Raw genomic sequence first — 22185 nt, forward strand, 5'->3', positions numbered from 1 at the left:
GGACACGGTCTCGATGCTCAGGTACGCGCTATGGTCTCTCATTGACCTGCCTGAAAGGCCTTCAGCCTAAGTGGCTGTGTATAAAGGACCAGAGGGGTCTTTATTGCATTTCATACTTACACCTTGATTTTACCAGTACTAAATTTATTGAGCTGATGGTTTCATGTATCTTGTTTTTAGTGATCAACTTCGCTACTCCGTAGAGCAACGCAGTTTCTCGGTTTTTTTTTTTTTTTTTTTTATTTATTTTTTTTTTTCACAACTATTTTGCATGTTCCTACGACTGTGCGACTGTCTTTAATTTCTTGAGGTCATTATTCTGGGACTTCCCTATATCCTGTTATTTGATGTTTAGGCCTTCTGTGTGTAGTACGTATGTTTTCATCATAGTCTGTCAACTCTCTCAGTTTACTGTTTGGATGGTCTCTTATGTTATTAAAAATTTCATATGCTTTTTCATCCATCATTCTAAGGATCTTTTTCTGCTTCGTGTCTTTGTTATACAGGTATCTGACTGGTACGTATTTGGGTACATTTAGGGCATCTCTTATTATGTTATTCTGGATTACCTGGATTTTCTTTCTGTTAGTTTTGCATGTTTGTCCCCATGCCGCAGATGCATATGTGAGAGTTGGTATGATTATACTATTAGCCATTCTAATTTTTGTTTTGAATCTTAATTTGCTTCTCTTCCCTATCAGCGAGGAGAGTTGACTTCTTAAGGCTTTGGCTTTGTGGACCGTTTGTTTCACGTGTTCTGTGCGACTACCAAACACTTTGTATTCAACTATGATAACTGATTTATGGAAGGCATCCTACCTTTAAGAGGTTGCGGCACATGCAGTTCGCCTATCTACCAAGAGATGGAACAGAACTCAAATGTAACACTGTTCCCTTTGTAACACTGTCCCCGCACTTCCCCTATATGTAAAAACGATTTCTATTCCATTTTTCTCTGAATAAGCCTTAAATTCAATAGAATTTATGCCTGTATATTGATCAGTTTCTTCTTCTTTCTTTCTTCTTCTTCTTAAATTGCCCTCTCCTCATTGGAGGTTGACTACTACAAAATTGTAAACTCTTCTCTGTCTTCAGCTGTTCTTATTAGCTGTTCAATATTTTGGCCCTGTCCATTGTCGGATGTTTCTTAGTTACGATAGTCTTTTCCTTCCTAGTCCTTTCTTTCCCTCGGTCTTTCCTGTCACTATTAGTTGAACATATTGGTACTTATTAGTATTTCTAAGTATGTAGCCTATATAGGTATGATGTTTCTCTAACTTTCATTGTGTTAAAAAGTTCTATTCTATGCAGCGATTCTTCGTTTGAGGTATGCGATGTCCATGAAATTTTGAGGATTATCCGGTATATCCACATTGTGGATCTTGTGGATCTCCACATGTGGACAACCATAAAGACCTCCAATTTATTTACGTTTGATGTTATAAGGGCCCACGTCTCAACTGCATAGAGAAGAGTCGACCATAAGTAGCATTTTGATAAACATGGTCTAATTTAGAGTTTTATTCGAGAATCACATAGCAGTCTTTTGATTCTTTCGAAAAATTTTGTGGCCTGTTCTATTTTCAATCTAATTTCTAGATCAGGATTTAGGTTGCTATCGATCCAACATCCCAGGTACTAAAATCTATTGATCTGTTCTAAGATGTGCCGTTTATTGTGCAAGGTGCAAGGATCATTTAATGATCAGGATTTATAAAATCTACTAAAATATGCATAATATATCTTTTTGAACAACTTCCTTTAAAACCACTGACGAAAATTTTTCCAAAGATATTATTTGATATGGTCTTTCTGATGGACCCAATCTTGATGGAAGACCTATCACACGACTTGTAAATTTAACAATTCTTACATAAATGACGTGTAGCTTTGTCAAGACCCTTAAAGTAATAGCTATTTCTGTTTGTAGCGATCATTTTTGGTTCTGTTTTCTGTTAGAGCATGTCCATAATAATATAATTTCTCGTTTCTAATGATACTAAAATTCTAGACTTTTCCTTTAATATTCTTAATATTACGTTTATATCTCTTGTTTATATTAAGTATATTTGTTTTGAATATTTCATTTCAGGAAGATTGCACAATTGCACAATTATTATCAAATATATTAATTCATTGAATTATGTAAATCATCATTTTCAAAACACTCAAGTACCGGGTATCTTAATAACAAATCGGTAAGTATATGTATTATCTTTACCCATTTTGAAAATAATTTTAAAATTAAATTGCTGTAAACAAAAAATTAAATCTCCAATGATTTCGCCAGTTCTAGCGTTGGTTTTTAAATCTCCCAACGGTTCATGATCAGAGCAGAATGGCTGCTATTAAGCAATCATATCCAGAGCTTTTATTGTTCATTTATCTGAAATATCTGAAATAAAGAAAAATGCAAAAATGAACAAATGAATCCTGCGAAAAATGCAAAAATGAATCATTCTAATACCGTGTCCATAGAAAGGTCTTTAATTTTATATGATATTATGAATCAGCATTCAAATATACTAAAAATTAGACAAAATTACTATTTCAACTAAATCTCTATTAAACATCGTTATCAGTTTAAATATAATAAACTATATAGACACTATAACATATATCAAATTTCGGGACCAACAGCGACATTATCAAATTTGAAATGGACACCAAAACACCCGAAAAAATTTTGATTCCAACATATTATGAACCTACAATAAAGGTTTATTGGAAAAGATGGCTGATACTATTGATGTATATTGTGTCAGGTATTCTGAGCACCTTCCACTGGGTCGAATACTCGATAATTACTAATTTAGTCACCAAGTACTACCATCTTAGTACCAGTCAGTCTGATTGGACCTCGATAGTTTTTGCTTTCGTATGGCCGTTTTCTATGATACCGACGTGTTTCATCATTGATAAAATGGTAAGTTTTATTTTATTTTATTTATTCATTGCTAATTTACAATCTACTTCAATTTTTTTTATCATTTTATTAGGTGCAAATTTACAATCTACTCTAATTACAACACTGAGTATTTAGCAAATAGTACCTAGCAAAGTTTCCTGTAATCCTGGCATGTTTTGGGCACCATCCATCGATGGTTCTCCAATACACCTAATCATTTAGGTTCTCTGGCCATGTCCTTTTTATTCTTCTTCCCACAAGTGGCGGCTGGTAGAGTTGTTGAATAGTTTGGCTTTCATGGGCGGAATTTCTTTCTTGGGCTTTGTTTGCGTGTAGTTTAATAACATCTTCGATTAATGGTATCCCAAGGTCATTATGGATAGTTATATTGGAAACGTACCATGGTGCATTCGCTATCATCCGCAGCGACTTTGATTGAAAAGTTTGCAAGATTTTAGTGTTGCTCGGTTTGCTGCAGCCCCATAACTCTATACCATAACTCCATATCGGCTTTAGTATAATTTTGTATAATAATACCTTGTTTTCTAACGATAACTGGGATCTTTTACCTAGCAGCCAATACGTTTGTCTGACTTTTAAATTTAGTTGAGCTTTCTTGGTTTTGATATGGTTCTTCCATGTCAGCTTTCGGTACAAATGGAGTCCCAGGTACTTGACATCTGATTTTAAGGGGATAGGAATGTTATTAATATGAACCTGTGGGCAGTCGATCCTTCTTGTTGTGAACGTAATTTGTGAAGACTTTTCACCGTTTACTTTAATCTTCCATTTTGTTAACCAAGTTTGAAGTGAATTTAAGTAGTTTGGCAGTTTGTTAGAAGCTCTATCTGGGTTTTCGTCTGATGTAAGGATTCCTGTATCGTCGGCAAATGTGACCATAGTAATGTCATCATCAGCAGGTATATCAGCAGTGTAAAGGAGATAAAGGAAGGGACCGAGGACCCTACCTTGAGGTAACTTGAAAGAAACAAATATAGTCATTTGAGTCAGATAGGTGGGAATATAACAAAACTAATAAATTGAGGTAAAAATAAAATAAAAATCTGTGGCTAACGGACCCGCATCCAAGCCATTTTTTCACATACACACACATACACATACCTTGAGGTACTCTGGATTGTATAGGATAATATTTGGAAAGTGAGGTATTTACTTTGATTTGGAAAAATCGCTCGCTGAGATATGATTTTAATATCAGGTATATTTCATTAGGCATATTCTTTTTCACTTTATAGAACAGGCCTTTATGCCACACCTTATCAAACGCCTTTTCCACATCAAGGAATACTGCTGCACACATTTTCTTTCCCTCTAAAGTTTCTTTTATATAATTTACAATCCTATGGCACTGTTGTATTGTTGAGTGGTTCTGTCGAAAGCCAAATTGATGGTCAGGAATTATGTTATTTATATTTATTCTTTCGAAAATTCGGTCTAAGAGAAGTCTTTCGAAAATTTTTGACATTATTGGTAGAAGGCTTATAGGACGATAGGAGGAGGGTTCTGTAGGCGGTTTGCCCGGTTTCGCAAACATAATGATTTGTGCGTATTTCCATTGAATAGGAAAGTGACAGTCTTATCATGCTGTTATATACAATAGTTAGCAGGACTATCGCTTTTCTAGGCAAATGCTTTAGTATATCACCATTAATTAAGTCATAACCTGGAGCCTTATGAGGGTTTATTTTATTTATCGCCTTCCAGATCTCTGTTGGTGTACATGGTTTCAGTGGTAATGATAATTGACAAGGAGCGTCGAGAAATGTGTATACTTCTTCATCTTCAGCATTGACTTCTGTATGTAGACTAAAAATCTACTTCAATAAAGTAATAAGTAAATATGAAGTTTTTAGCTTGTGGCAGGTGTCGTCCATTGACGACTCTCTGGAATTCACCTAACAGCTAGGTCTTCTGGCCAAAGTCTTTTGCGTCTGTCAATCAGTGGAGGGTTGAATAATTCATCTATGAGATGGTTTGGATGGTTTGTGCTGCGATTCATGTATCTTCTGTAGTGGTCAGCGATCATATAATTGATAAAAGAAATGCCGAGGTCTTCTTCTTCTTCTTCTTAAGTTTATTGGCCTCCACCTACTTGGGTATTTGGCCAGCTCATCGTCGTGAAATAAGGGAAAAATCCCTTATTCACTTACAATTTGGAGTTAGTACATTGTACAATGTGCTTCCTTATCTTCATCTTCTTCTCTTCTTCTTTAGTTAACTGGCAATTTTGGTTGGTGTGGGACAAACATGACAAGATAAAAAAAATTCACGCTAGGGGTAACTGTCTATCAATACACAATCTTCTTTTTCTTCTTTGCTTTAGTAGAAATTTTGAGTTGGCATGAGACAAATACAACAACTAAACTTTTTTTTCAACGACATTAAACTTTTTTCTCTCGGGGGCAACTGCCGACTACTACACAATCTTATTCTTCTACTTCTTTTTTAGTTTACTGGCAATTTTGAGTTGGCATGGGACAAATACAACAAAGACACAAACTTTTTGCTCTCAGGGGCAACTGCCCAACATTACACAATCTTATTCTTCTACTTTTTTTTGAGTTTACTGGCAATTTTGAGTTGGCATGGGACAAATACAACAAGATACAAACTTTTTTCTCTCAGGGGCAACTGTCGACCATTACACAATCTTATTCTTCTATGTCTTTTTTACAGGCAATTTTGAGTTGGCATGGGATAAATACAACAAAGGCACAAACTTCTCTTATATAGGGCAACACCTGACCATTACACAATCCCATGTTGTTGCCTCAGAAAGGTAAAGAGAAAGACCCAGGTGATTACAGAATATTTATAAAGAAAGAAAAGATTATATTATTGGGTTATATGAATTATATTTTCACGTGTACTTTTGACATATTTTTCAAATGATTTATTATTTTATATTATCTATTTATTTTCAATATTTTACTTTCCTCATAACTTAATTTTGTGTATATTCAAAAAATGTATTAAAAGTTTAATAAGAACCAACTGCGGTTTATAAAGAAGAGTTGTAAGGGATATGGGTGTTGGGCACCCATTTTTAGCTAATTCAGTATATAAATCAAAATTTTGCACAGTGTTAATAGGGCATTCAAGAATCACATGTAAATCTGCTAATTGACCACATTCACAATAAGGATGTTCTACTATCCCCATTTTAAATAGGTGATTTGGAACCAATCAGTGACCTGTACGCATTCTGATAATAGTTGTTATATGTCTTCTATCTATGTAATTGACATTGAGATACCAAGGACTATTTTTCGAAACTGGTTGTAGCTGTTGATACCAAATACCTTTATATTTAAAATATTCCTTCCACTCGTTTTTAAATTTATCCCAGTACATTTTTTAAAAAAAGGGAAAATAGTCATCTTTCTCCACCTTTATGTTTACTGGACAATTGAGACAACGACCTCCATTAGCAAGTGAATCAGCTTTAATATTTCCTAATACCCCGGAATGCCCTGGGATCCATGCAATGATAATATCTAAATATTTTTTGCTTCTAATATAAGTCTTTTTGTCATTCCTGAACAACCATTTACTACTTTAAAGTTTTATATTAATTTTCTGGATAGCACTTTGGGAGTCTGTAAAAATGACAGCTTTGTTAATATTTTTTTTCTATGCAAATTGACTTTGCTTGACTGCTTTATTTATTGCGATTATTTCAGCATTGCAAATTTGAGTATGGCTGAATAACTTGGCGGAAAAATTATACTCTAAAGATGGGATATGTACACCCATACCTGAAGTATTTAATATGGGATGCACTGAGCCATCAGTGTAAATCCATGTATATGTATGATATTTTTCACAAAATTCATTATAAAACTTTTGTTGACTATAAAATTCTGTTTTGGTATTTGGTAACTTTAGATGATATAATATTGACTGGTTCTACAAGATATTTTAATTCTATTTCATAAATATGATTTATTTCTGATTGTTTAATATTTATAATTTCATTTTGGGAATTAATGTTAGCTTCTATTAAATATGGATATTGTCTATATTTCCAATAGCCAATATTTGATATACAATAATTTGTAATATTATTAATTGTTTCCTCTGATGGATTACCCTTTAGTTCTTTAATTTTAAGTAACATTTTCATAGAAAGAATTTTTCTTCTATATTCTAGAGACATTTCATCACATTCAGATAATAATGCATTTGTAGGAGTTGAACGCATACAACTAGTAACAATTATTAAAGCTTGAAATTGTATGGAATCCAATTTTTTTAAAACAGTTTTGTTTCCAGGTGTTAAGATACTACCAGCATAGTCTAGATATGATCTCACTAAACCTTTATAAATGGTTATTAGGGTCTTAGAATGCTGAGGTCTGCATGACGGGTTTTGTTTGACACGTACCATGGAGCTTTAGCTAACATACGAATAGTCTTTGACTGGAATGTCTGTAGTATTTTGTCTACTTTATTTTATTATATCCTTTTATATTATACATCTCTATCTTACTACATATATTTATCTTTGTCTTTGATATGTTAAGGCCCAATTGCAGATCGAGTATTTGAGCCGTATAAGATCAATCAGCTCTGCTTGAAGACTGTGTCATCTGCGAAACGTAGGTTGTTTATTTTATGACCATTTATTCAGATCCCCCTTTTCCATCCTTCAAGTGCTGTTCTCATAATATGCTCCCCATATATATTAAATATTTGAATAATTGTGGAGTTAGTATACATCCTTGTCTGGCCCCCCGTTCTGAATGAAATTCGTTCAAAAGTGTGTCAAACACTTTAACTGTGCTCCAGTAGCTATTAAGAGACTCATTAATACCTATTCAGCTCAGCGGAGTGGTATTGTTCGAGGTGTGAAATTACATAAACAAGGGATCATTTCATAAAACAGGTAGATTCCTTGTTTATGGATTCCACACCTCGAAAAATAGCACCCCACTGAGGTGACTATTAATGATTGTCTTAGATAGCTGGTAGGTACTACTATACAACGTTTCTCTCGAGTTATTTCCTATGCTTTAAGTGAGGGCGTACGGGGACTAATCCATGGCTCTAGCCATGTATTCAATAATTCTTCATTTATTGTTTGTTCATTTAGGCGTTAATGCTATTAAGATTAAATGGCAACCTCATATTCAAAACCAATCTGCATAGTTACCCAACCTGGCTCCAACGTGTTTCACCTATTAATTTTTTTTATACCGCAAAATGTTAATATATACATTTGCAATATTCAATAAATCCATTACAATAATTTATCTTTTGTACAAATAGTATTTACAGTAATAAACGGACAAGGAGTTACGCAATAAAATTATTGTACATTAAGGTCACTTTCTTCGTTTATGTGCCTACAGGTTTTCATAATGTAAGTGTGCACCTGAAAATGTTTATGCAAAATGATGTTTATTCATAGTTGTTTTGTCATATGTGTATATAAAATATGTTTTTCTTCTTATTCTTAAGATAATAGCTTTATGTAAGTTAATATTGTTAGAGTCCATTCGTTGAGCTCGAGAATATTATGTTGACAGACTCATAGTCGGAAACCTACAACACAAAAAAACATTCCTATCTAACACTACTAATAGCTTAAATAAACTTACTATTGCAGATTAAATAATGGGAGTGTATACTAAACCAAACCAAAGAGATAACACCTTTGAGCTAGATGTAATGGACAGAATGAGTAAATGATGGACCAAGAATATTATAGTATGAAGTTTATTCTGAAATAACACAGCTAAAGGATGGCAAAACTGCAGGCTCCGATAATATACAAGTAGAACTACTCAAACTAATGGACAACGAATCAATAGAAATAATCACAAAGATACTTAACAACATAACAACTCTGGAGAAATACCAACAGCATGGCTGGAATCTGAATTTATTGCACTTGCAAAAAAACAGGAACCAAAAAATGCGAAGAATATCGATAATACGATAAGTCTTATAAGTCACCTCCTAAAATTGTTCCTAAAATTTCTTCTAAAAAGGAAACAAACTACAAACAGCGCTAGTGGACGTTGAAGAATGGTGTATTAAATGGAAAATAGCCATAAACTCAGAAAAAACATAAGCGGTGCTATTCAAAAAGAGAAGACAAAGCCCAGAAGAACAACTGACGGTGCAAAACAACCCCATCGAGTGGAAATATTACGCGAAATACCTAGGAGTCATAATGGACAAAGGCTTAACATTTCAAAAACACGTAGAAGCCACACTTAGAAAAGCCAATATGGCCAAAGCATCACTAAGAGGACTCGCAGGTAGAAAAAGTAAATTAAGAACTAAAACGAAGATAAGATTAATCAGTAGCATAATAATACCAATTTTGACATATGCATCTCTCGCGTGAGGACACGTATGCAAAACAACAAAAAAGAAGATCCAAGCGGCACACAACACCAGCCTAAGGGAAGCAGCGAACGTCCGAAGATACGTGGCGGAAAGACACCTATTCAGAGAACTCCAACAAATCAGAGTGACCGAAATAATGACGGAAAGAGCCAGGACAAAATTCCCAGCACTGGAAAATCATCCAAGTCCCACACTGCGAGAGATAATGCGATACGACGCCTTCCACCGATGGAAACAACAAATAGTGGATTAAAGAAAATAAACATCAGACATAAAAAAGAAATAAATTAAATGACAGTAAATAAGATATAAAATAAGAAATAAAATAAAAGTGGACAATACGTGGCTCTATCAACAACCACAAGGCAATTAGTGTGGGCCCCATATTCGCTAATTTTTACTAATTAAGATTTTATTTTCAGGACATCCTACAAAAAAATATAAAAAAGCCCAAAATAATCGGCCTCGGTCAAAAAAAAAAAACAAAAAAAAATTACTAACACCGGCGCAAGCCAACAAAAAAAATTTCTAACAAAAAAAAACACAAAAACCCGGGCAAGTAGGGACCAACCCTTGAGCACCAGGTCTTTGAACCGAGCTTAAGTCGGTTCAGAGGCCTGGGGCCCACGCAAGCAATTTTAGTACCGCGGACAAGTCACAAGAAGATAACAGGCATATAGCGCTTCACGCTGGCCTGATTTGCAAATCGATTAGGGCACCACGTTGGTATTCTATTACCCAGGATTCCCACGTGAAGAGCAGTTGGCTGATAGTTGTGCCCCTATCGCGCATCAGCGTGCTATAGGGGGGAAAGGGATGGCCTGGAGCATTGGAGCGCGGTGGAGTGACTCTTAGACTCGGGTTAATACACCTCGCTCCAATGAATTGTTACACCCGAACGTACTTCCATGGCTCCAGTACACGTTGGGCCAACTAGTTGGCCAATGAGTTGGGCCAATAAGTTGGGCCAAGTAAGAACAGTGAATACATGGTGATTACACGTTGGTGGAGTTATCAGTCTGCATTAACCTTTCTTAGTGGATAAACAAAAAACAAACTCTGATTATGGATATGGATGTGGAGACTGTAGCAGCTGCCGCAATTAATTTGTACAATGCGTTCAATGCTTATAGAAAAGTGTACCAAACAAGAGTGATTAAAAAACAATGGCGCAAACGACGGTGCTTTTACACCGAAAAAAGTATTCATATTAAAACACAACCTTAAAATTAATACTGTAAATTAATATACTTAAAATTAATAAACAGTATCAGTATTGTGAGAAGAGAAAACAAATATTTAAACTCAACGACAACAACGTGTTCAGTATTCATAACCAAACAGCTGTTGGGCAGATCGCGCAAGTCCCAAAAATCCTTTGATTTGTGTACCAAATACCGACAAGATTCGGTTTGTAGACCAACGCTGACCGCCAATTGCAAACTCATGCCAAGTGGTCCTGTACACGTTGGCCCAACTCCTTGGCCCAACTGATTGGCCCAACGTGTACTAGCCCCATTAGGGGTGAACAAATCTCACGGGTCGGGTTGAATCAAATTACTTGCTTGTTAATAAATGAAGAATGGACCAACAACCAAGAGATATAGACCAGGGCGCATCTGTAAAAATATTACTACATTTGGACGTTGAGAGGTGACTCACATTTTTTTGCAAAAATTGCTTAGAATTAACTCATATGATAATAATTGAGTTATCCTCCCACTCAAAAAGGCCCGGAACATTGTTTAAATAATCAAAATGTCAAAAAATGAATAAAAAATTCGATTTTGTTCTTCGTTTTGTGATTATAATTTTAAAAGTATTAATTTCCGAGAAAAGTTTTACTGACAGAAAAGTTGCGTAATTAAATTTCCTACAATATAGCATTAGTTAAAAATTTTAAAATCTGTCACCCTTGTTGCCAAATAGAAATAATTGCGAAAAAAACATAAAAAACAGGTATGTATTCGCATTTTAAGTTTTTCAACAATTTATGCTACACATAGGACCTTCACGATTTACCCAGAAAAACTATATGATATAATAAAACAATACTGTGAATTTCATTAAGATCGGTTTAATAGATGTTGCAAAATAAATTTTGCAATCCAGCTTTCGCAAAAAATATTCATATTTTCAAAATGTTGCAGGACTGAAAATAAAGCAGACAGCAAATTGAATTTCTTTTTACATATAGAAGAATACCGTACCTTTCATGTGCAATTTGCAAAATTAAAATCGGTTAACTACCACGGCGTCAGAAATTCTTTTAAATAAACATTAATTTTTGGTGCTACGCGCAGGACAGCGGATACGTTTGCTCTGATTGGGCATCCCAATGACCTTTGATAATGATTGATAAATTTTAATTTTTAGTAAATTTCGATGTAAATAAATAAATTTGTTTATTGCAAAATAAAAACACACACTCTGTCCTTTGAAATAACACTTTTCTTAGCAAAAACTTTCTTTGTTCATAAATTTTAACTTGCAGAATAAAAGTTTATTATTTTTAAACACATGCAATTGTTTAAACAATATTTCACAAACAATAATCAAATTAGTTTGATTTTTGTGGACTTAAAATATTAAAATACAACAAAATATAGAGTAAGAAAATAATATATTAGATAAAGATTAGCAAACATTTTGGTGGAAATCAACTTGTGTGAATCAAACACCGCTATCCTGCGCATAGCACCAAAAAGTAATGTTTATTTAAAAAAATTCATGACGTTGTGGTAATTAATCGATTTTAATTTTGCAAAATGAAAATGAAAGGTACTGTATTCTTCTATATGTGAAAAAATTTCAACTTGCTATCTGCTTTATTTTCAGTCCTGCAACATTTTGAAAAAATGAATTTTTTTGCGAAAGCTGGATTGCAAAATTTATTTTGCAAAATCTATTAAATCGATCTTAACGAAATTTACAGTATTGTTTTAATATATCATAAAGTTTTTCTGGGTGAAATACGAAGGTCCTAAGTTTAGCATAAATAATTGAAATACGTAAAATGCGAATACTTGTTTTTTATGTTTTTTCGCAATTATTGCTATTTTGCAACAAGGGCGACAATTTTAAAAATTTTTAACCAATGCTATATTATATGAAATTTAATTACTCAACTTTTATATCGGTACAACTTTTCTCGAAAATGAATACTTTTAAAGTTATAATCAAAAAACGAAGAAAAAATCGAGTTTTTTTCTTCATTTTTTGATATTTTGATTATTTAAACAATGTTCCGGACCTTTTTGAGTGGGAGGACAACTTAATTAATATCATATGAGTTAATTCTAAACAATTTCTGCAAAAAAATATGAGTCACCTCTCAACGTCTATCTCAAAACAGATGCGCCCTGGACTAATAAGAGCGCGCATTAAAAAGCTAGATCCACCTTCAACCGGATGGGGGCCTTCTTTAAGAGCAAAAACCTCTCTCTTGGTATAAAAGTAAATGCTGCGATGCTGTTTTTTATGGTGTTGAATCGTGGACTTTAAACAAAAATATTTGCAGAAAATTGAAAGTGTTTGAAATGTGGCTATATTAAAGAATACTTAAAATTCCGTGGATTTACTGGGTCACAAATAAAGAGGTCCTCAGAAGAATGTACACGAGCTAAAATAGATGAGTAAGTGATTTTTCTTAATTTCAAGCTAAACACAAGATGCTAAAAATGGTAGTGTTAGAGAACATAGTAAGCTCCCAATATATCAACCTAAAAATGAATATAACAAAAACAATGACAAACAAAGACGATCCCATATTTATGTATAACTATAAACAAGAATAAAAAACGGCTAAACGCCGTAAAAATGAGTGGCGCATAAAATATTCCAGCTACAAAAGATCTGATATGAATGTTACGTGGCGCGAAAATGGATTTTCATTTGATGCAAAACAAAATTCTAGTTTTATTTTAAAAGATTTTTCCATAATATTTGCTAAATTTGAAGTAAAAGTGCCACAAAAGAGTAACTTTGATACAGTTTGAATTTTGAAACTCTTTTGTGGCGCGTTTACTTCAAATTTAGCAAATATTATGGAAAAATCTTTTAAAATAAAACTAGAATTTTGTTTTGCATCAAATGAAAATCCATTTTCGCGCCACGTAACATTCATATCAGATCTTTTGTAGCTGGAATATTTTATGCGCCACTCATTTTTACGGCGTTTAGCGGTTTTTTATTCTTGTATCAGGAGTTTTTCAAAGTTATTTATAAATTAAATGTATGAAGTTGAATGCAATGTTCCTCTATTACACGTCAAGCTTTATAAATGGTCACCTTTGTTGCATTATCTCCCAAATCATCTAGTGTCCATCGAATGTACACTAGATTTTTTTCTATTCGAAATAGATTGAAAAAAAAATATATTGAGATGGCCGGTAAATGAAGTCGGATTGCCGTTGCCAGATCAAATTTAGCGTTGTAACCACTACAACTCATAATCCATTTGGGGAATAATCGTTAATTGGATTATACTTTTGTATCTTAATAACTTCTCTAAACGGCTTAACCGATTTTGATCAGTAAACATGAGTTTGAAACGTATTGACCAGTAGTATCTGATGGATCTAAGGTCAAGTATGATAACTGAAGCTATTAGGTACAGGAATTATTTAGCTTTCGAAACCGTTTTTCCCATAGAAAATAGATTTTATCATATTTATGAAGCCTATAACCTAAAAATTTGAATTTTCCCGGATATGAGGTATACATCGTTAGATTCGTCTTGAGTCCTTATACAAACGCTAAGTTATTGGCACAATTCGTACGTTGAAATGTTGAGTAATTGTCGAAAAACCAAAATTTTCAAAGTTTAGTTTTTCAGTTTTTCGGCTATACTGAGCCGTGTGTATGTCTGATCCTGACGGCTTGGACACCATTTGAAAGCTTAAGTCAACACTATTGATTTGATATATTTACGGTTCTCATGCCTCTTCTTGATCCGAATATATATACCCCCAAAAAATATGCCGTTTTGTACCTACAAAGTCCTATAGCTGGCTTATGGGTGGTCAAAAGTCACAAACTACACCGGTTCTAAATCGGCCCTGACCCCCTCTTTAAATACAGAGAAAAAATATCAAATCGGTTTAACTTTCAAACACACATACATACATATCCACAAACATTTTCCCTTTTTTAAATAAAAATTGAGTCACACTTCTAAGCTCTATAACTTTTGAATGGTATAACCGATTTTCAAAATTAGACATGCGTTGGAAAGGTAATGATCAGTTCTATTAGAAACCGCAAAGGTTGGACTTAAATTTTCGAAGTTTTTGGGAGTTTTGGGGACCAGAACGAAAAACAGACCCTAAATAGGAAGGGCCGTAAAATCGACACCCTTGGACCAAAATGGATGGTTGACATATGAATGGGTGAGTCTTTTTCTGAACTTGAAGATGGGAGTTGGCACAATTTTCAATTCAGTCAGATTTAGAAAATTGAAAATTTCGTGTATATAATAGTGTCGCGTGTAGGGGGGTGTATTTCTGCGCCACTGGCGAGAACTGCCGTTATCTGGTAATCTTTCCGATATAAAACTAACAGCTTCGATAACTAATAAATCGAAAACTATTAATTTTATCAAAAAAATGTATAATGAACATTTTTTGTTTATAATTAATATTTTTACCAGCATTTGCGGTCAAAATATAAAAAAAATTTCCACCCTCGAGATGAGGTGGCAACTACCCCCTTGGTAAAAGCGTCTTTCGGCATCATATAGATTTTGATCCTTGGACTATCCACTACTTATTGTCAAATTTTTAAACAAATCTATCCATTCTGTAAAAATTGCGAAGTGAAAAATTTCAGTTCCTGGACTAATTATACCTTTGGAGCTCTATAATTTCTGAACGGCTTACCTGATGTTGATCACTAAACATGAATTTGAAACGTATTGACAAGTAGTATCTGATGCATCCAAGATCGAGTATGATAACTGAACGTATTACAGGAATTATTGAGCTTGAAAAACCGTTTTTCCCATAAGAAATAGATTTGATCATACTTATGAACCCTATAACTTAAAAATTCGAATTTTCCCAGATATAAGGTATACACCGTTAGACGCGTCCTGAGTCCTTCTACAAACGCTCAGTTATTGGCGCAATTCGTAGGTTGAAATTTTGAGTAATTGTCGAAAAACCTAAATTTTCAAAGTTTAATTTTTCAGTTTTTTGGCTATGGTGAGCAGTGCGTATGTCTCAGCTTGATCGCTTAAGGGCCATTTGAAAGCTTAACTCAACCCTATTAATTTGGTGTATTTGCGGTTTTCCTGCCTTTTCTTGAACCTAAGATATATACGCCCAAAAAATATGCTATTTTGTATTTACTTAGTCCTCTAGCTAACTTACGGGTAGTCAGAAGTCAAAAATTAGACCGGTTCTGAATCGGCCCTCACACCCTCTTGAAACACAGAAAAAAAATTCAGATCGGTTTAACTTTTCCACATACATACTGTTATATTTCTATTTGATATGAAAATTAAATTTTGATAATTATAAACAGAATTCAATTTAATATAAAATATTTTCAATTTTCTCAACCACGGGCATATAAATTTAGAACAACCTGTATACAACAAATTGTTATATTTAATTTTAAGAAGTGATTAAACGAAACTCGGGACAATGCGCTTAGAACAAACAAAGTGAATGGCGCGTACCATTATCGTTGTTCGCGGAAGGTTCGATCATTAGCCTATGCTAAATAAAACTCAAGTGAAATCGATAATAGGTCATTATCGTTGTTCGCGGAAGGTTCGATCATTAGCTTATGCTAAATAAGACTCAGTTGAAGTAGATAATAGATCATTAAATTTTGTAAATAGTAGAAAGTAATTTTAGAATGGGAATTAACTATTTTTTCTTGAAATCCATTAAGCATATTTAGAAAGATTAAAAATTGGTTTTGAGGAATACTGAGAATGAGAGTTGGTGGTGGAAGGTTGATTTGTGAATCTGGAAGGGATATTTAGAAAGTAGGGGAATGAATGACAAATAGAGAGCAGAATGTTTTGAGCTGTCGAGAAGTGAAGTCCAGTAGTAGACGGTAGTGTACGGAGAGTGAGAAAGCCGGTGTAGTTCCGTGAGTGTGGAGTATCTATCGTGGAACGAGAGGTAGGTCAGGTTGAGAGTAAAAGAACCTCCTTGAGCCAAGAGTTCCCGGTAGTTGATTGCAGTTTCGAAAAAGGTAGAACACAGCATCACGACAGAAGCAGGAAACGAGAGCTATACGAGCTAGTTTCAAAGGAGAACATTACTGGAAGCCAGGACGAGGTTTTGATTGCAGCCAAGGATAGCAGGAAACGGGTCTTGTGTGAAGACATTCTCAGTTCACCAGAAAAAGGTCAGTCTCATTTGTTTGGACATGAATGTATGGGTTTTTCGTATTAAATACCACATTTAAAATTGAAGAAACATAATCAATAATATCAGAAAAGCTTCATCAAACTTAAATAGGATTGTTGCTAATAAATCATAATAGTTAAATGTTAATAAAAACTTTCAATTGGAAACCAAAAGGAAATAAGATTCCCATGTGTAAATGTTATGTTTAAGAATAATAAGATATAGCAAATTTTAAGCAGTGATTGCCATTTAAATAAAATAAACAATATTTTGATTACAATTGTAACCCATATGTGTTATTATTTTACTCTTTTCTTTCCTATCCCGATTAGGAACCATTGAGAAATACTTAGAAGCCACGTAAGTAAGTAATTAATTTTATAAAAAGCCCTGAGTGATCTGGTAAATTAATTAGATTATTATTAATGCATTGCTTAAATTAAATGACATATAAGAATATTATCTCATATCAATAATAAAGATCACAACAACTGTCGTCCAACGTGGAAAGCATTGTAAAGTATTTCTAGTGGCAAATTTGAAGGATAGAAAGAGTAAAGCCGGTATTTGAAAATGTATATGCCTGTGGTAAAAAGTGAGATACTTACATTTGATAACATAAAATTTTAGATCTCTTTAGGTACAAATTTTACATAACTGATATTACATAACTTAATATTTTATTTTTACGATATTTACATTTGATATATTTATTGACAATTTATAATATTTGGGTGAGAAAAAGTCGTCTTGGTAACATACTAGTAAAATTTCATATTTGGCGGGGACAGTATTTCTTGAAAACAAATGTCTGTGACAAGAAGCCAAAGCAAAGACAACAAAAAACAAAAAGAACATTCAGACCAAGAAGATATTTTAGACACGACAATCATGGCATCAGAACAGCAAGAATTATCAGGAATAGATAAATTATTACAACTAATGCAACTCCAGTCAAAAAAAATGGATAAAATGCAAGAAAATCAGGAAGAAACATAAAAAAAAATGGATGAATCACAACAAAAAATGGAACAGAAAATGGATAAAGTGGAGAAAAAAATGGATGACAATCAACAGGAAACAAAACAAGCGATAGAAGAGAACAATAAGAAAATAGAGGAACGCATAGAAAAGTATGAAATGAAAATTAAAGATCACATGCAAAAACAAGAAATGAGAATGAAGGTCCACATGAAAGAACAAGAAATGAAAATTCAAAATAAAATGAAGGAGTTAACGAATTGCCAGAAAAAAGAAATGGAAAGTTTGGAAAACAAGTTGCAAAACGCTATTCAAGCAGACATAGAAGAAGTGGAAAGAAAGATTGCGGAAATCAATACTCAACAGAATGTCGGAGAAAGAAGAGAAATGGTTATACATAGCACAGATGACGTGAAGATAAGGTTTGGCGGGGATGTAAGAATATTACACCCAGTGCCGTTCATAAATAGCCAAAAAAAGAAAATACAGCACATCGGAAATTTCGAAACAGCAAAAGAAACTATCAGAAACCATCTCAAATATGAAGCAAGCCTATGGTTCGATAGTAAAGAAGAAGAATTCGGCAATTGGCAACAATTTGAACAAAAATTTTTGAATTATTTCTGGGGAAAAGTCCAACAATTGGAAATTAACAAGGAATTGCAAAATGGGAAATACAATGATAGGATGGGGGTATCAGAAAGGACATATGCTTTGCAAATTTACAATAATGCAAAACATTTACAATATAATTACTCATCGGAACAATTAGTCGAACTGATTGCAAGACATTTCGAAGAAACGCTGGAAGACCATATCACATTGCAAAACTACAAAGACATAGATAGTCTATGCCAATTCTTACAAATAAGAGAATCACGTCTAAGAGAAAGAAAATCAAGAAGGTCGCGAGAAGATTACAGGCCCCGAGAAACACAAGATTACAGAGATAGAAATCAAAATAGGAGGGACTATACAAGACGAGATTTTAATCCCAGAAGGGAAAACGAAAATAGAGACAACGGAAGAGGAAATTATGAACAAAGAAATAGGCAATGGAATGAGGACAGAAATCGAGAATACCAGAATAGAAACACCACACGCTCAAATCAAGAAAACAGAAATAATGGCAGACAAAATGAACAGGGATATCGAGAAAAACGAAACAGATCCGACAGACCAAGAGAAAATAGAAGAGAAGTAAATAATACCCAGACAGATGAATATGACGGAGAGAGACATTATGACGAAAATATAAACAACGATGAGCAACCGGCGTCTTTTCACGACGGCGCTCACTAAAAACCAAAAATCAAACAGGAATCTTTTGTCACCCCAAGGAGTTTATTAAATTGGCAAGAAACAACGAAAAGAAAAATGGAGTTAATTTAAAATTTGTGGATGGATTTATCAACGAGAAACCAATTAAAATTATGATAGACACTGGATCTGAAATAACATTGGTCAACAGAAAACTAATAGAAGAAGTTAACTTAACAAATTTAATTTACAAAATACCTAGGGTAAATTTAGTGGGCGCAAACAAACGGACATTGGCAACTACAAATGAAGGCATACGAGTAATGGTACGACTGGGTAAGAAGATGTATGCACTACAATGTGTAATAATGCCAAACATGTCACATGACATGATAGTAGGAGTTGACGAATTGGCAGAAAAACATGTAGTGATAGATTTTAAAAATAATACGATGAATCTAACAGAAGAAAAAGAAGAAGAACAGGACAAGGAACAGGAGAAACAAAATACGGACGAATCAGGTAAAGAACAAACATTGGAAATGAATTTGGCAACGAAGCACGGACAAAGAAGAAAAGGGAGAAAAAGTCAGAAAAAGACAAAAGAAAATGAAACCTGTGGCTCCTCAAAAGAAGAGTTGAGCCCAGAAGAAGAAAAATTGAGAGTATCAAAACCAAAAGAAAACTGGGATTCCTCAAAAGAAGAGATGAGCTCAGGAGAAGAAGAAATAAAGATAACAAATGAAAGCGAAAAAGATATGATCGAAACAGTGGCATTTGAAGAGGAGGCATATGAAAACGAGGATGCAGAATGCACGGTAAAAGTATGTGAAAAATCTGAGGAAAAAGACAGAAGATTGATATGGGAAAAAGGGAAAGACAACATAATAGCCGACACTCTAACACAGGATGAGGTCACTAAAAATAAGGAAACAATTACTCTACAGGTGGGACTAATTAGAGTAATACAAGAAGAAGGGGTATAAGACGTAGATTAAAGTAAGGAAATATACAGGGAGTTGGTTTTGCCTCGAGAAAATTTATTTAAAATTGCAGATAAATTTTATCGAATACAAGGCGGGGATTTGTTATATTTCTATTTGATATGAAAATTAAATTTTGATAATTATAAACAGAATTCAATTTAATATAAAATATTTTCAATTTTCTCAACCACGGGCATATAAATTTAGAACAACCTGTATACAACAAATTGTTATATTTAATTTTAAGAAGTGATTAAACGAAACTCGGGACAATGCGCTTAGAACAAACAAAGTGAATGGCGCGTACCATTATCGTTGTTCGCGGAAGGTTCGATCATTAGCCTATGCTAAATAAAACTCAAGTGAAATCGATAATAGGTCATTATCGTTGTTCGCGGAAGGTTCGATCATTAGCTTATGCTAAATAAGACTCAGTTGAAGTAGATAATAGATCATTAAATTTTGTAAATAGTAGAAAGTAATTTTAGAATGGGAATTAACTATTTTTTCTTGAAATCCATTAAGCATATTTAGAAAGATTAAAAATTGGTTTTGAGGAATACTGAGAATGAGAGTTGGTGGTGGAAGGTTGATTTGTGAATCTGGAAGGGATATTTAGAAAGTAGGGGAATGAATGACAAATAGAGAGCAGAATGTTTTGAGCTGTCGAGAAGTGAAGTCCAGTAGTAGACGGTAGTGTACGGAGAGTGAGAAAGCCGGTGTAGTTCCGTGAGTGTGGAGTATCTATCGTGGAACGAGAGGTAGGCCAGGTTGAGAGTAAAAGAACCTCCTTGAGCCAAGAGTGTCCCGGTAGCTGATTGCAGTTTCGAAAAAGGTAGAACACAGCATCACGACAGAAGCAGGAAACGAGAGCTATACGAGCTAGTTTCAAAGGAGAACATTACTGGAAGCCAGGACGAGGTTTTGATTGCAGCCAAGGATAGCAGGAAACGGGTCTTGTGTGAAGACATTCTCAGTTCACCAGAAAAAGGTCAGTCTCATTTGTTTGGACATGAATGTATGGGTTTTTCGTATTAAATACCACATTTAAAATTGAAGAAACATAATCAATAATATCAGAAAAGCTTCATCAAACTTAAATAGAATTGTTGCTAATAAATCATAATAGTTAAATGTTAATAAAAACTTTCAATTGGAAACCAAAAGGAAATAAGATTCCCATGTGTAAATGTTATGTTTAAGAATAATAAGATATAGCAAATTTTAAGCAGTGATTGCCATTTAAATAAAATAAACAATATTTTGATTACAATTGTAACCCATATGTGTTATTATTTTACTCTTTTCTTTCCTATCCCGATTAGGAACCATTGAGAAATACTTAGAAGCCACGTAAGTAAGTAATTAATTTTATAAAAAGCCCTGAGATTGAAAACATATTGATATGTGATCTGGTAAATTAATTAGATTATTATTAATGCATTGATTAAATTAAATGACATATAAGAATATTATCTCATATCAATAATAAAGATCACAACAATACATACAAACATACATATCCACAAACATTTTCCATTTTTTAAATAAAAATTGAGTCATATTTCTGAGCTCGATAACTTTTGGATGGTACAACCGATTTTCAAAATTAAACATGCGTTGGAAAGGTAATAATCTATGCTATCAGAAGCCGCAAAGGTCGGGCTTAAATTTTTTAAATTTTTGGGAGTTTTGGGGACGAGAACGAAAAATAGGCTTTAAATGGGAAGGGCCGAAAATTCCACACCCTTGGACCAAAATGGAGAAGTAACATATGGATGGACTAGTCTTTTCGTAAACTTTAAGATGGGATGTGGCCCAATTTTCCATTCAGTCAGGTTTAGAAAATCGAAAATTTCGTGTATATATAGTGTCGCTTGTAGGGGTGTTGTGCGCCACTGGTGAGAACTGCCGTTCTCTGTGGATTGCAATGAGATAGAAAAAGTCCAAAAATAAGTAAATCTAACTAGGCCAAATTCTGAAACTTGACAAAGATAACCAAAGGCAATCACTTAAAACCACGACTGGCATGGGCAGGATTTCAAAAACCCAGTTTAATATTTAAGAACCGCAAAATACCTTAATACTTAAAGAGCAATGTTGTTAACCAGTGCATCCTTCCTATCATGACAAATTGATGTCAAAGTTGGACCCTGACCCAGGCAAATATGAATAAACTAGCCTCAACAGAAAGAGCGATGTTAAGTATACGACTGTAACAGAAAAAGGAGGAACACTGCGTAAGATCAAAAACAAAAGTTCAGGATATCACATCAAAATTTTGGCTCAAAACTTAAATGGA

At 33.8% G+C, this 22185-nt stretch overlaps 1 protein-coding gene across 1 annotated transcript in view; it reads left to right on the forward strand.

Moving 5' to 3' along the window:
• Positions 1 to 2620: 2620 nt before the first annotated feature.
• LOC114325273 (uncharacterized MFS-type transporter C09D4.1-like) overlaps positions 2621 to 22185 on the forward strand; it is a 48176-nt gene continuing 28611 nt past the window's right edge. Inside the window, exon 1 of the mRNA XM_050656638.1 lies at positions 2621 to 2926. Within this exon, the coding sequence (XP_050512595.1) occupies positions 2660 to 2926 (267 nt within the window). The 5' untranslated portion in view covers positions 2621 to 2659. The remainder of the gene's footprint in view (positions 2927 to 22185) is intronic.

This window comes from Diabrotica virgifera, chromosome 7 (genome assembly GCF_917563875.1).
Source record: "Diabrotica virgifera virgifera chromosome 7, PGI_DIABVI_V3a".
In the NCBI taxonomy this organism is placed as follows: Eukaryota; Metazoa; Arthropoda; class Insecta; order Coleoptera; family Chrysomelidae; genus Diabrotica; species Diabrotica virgifera.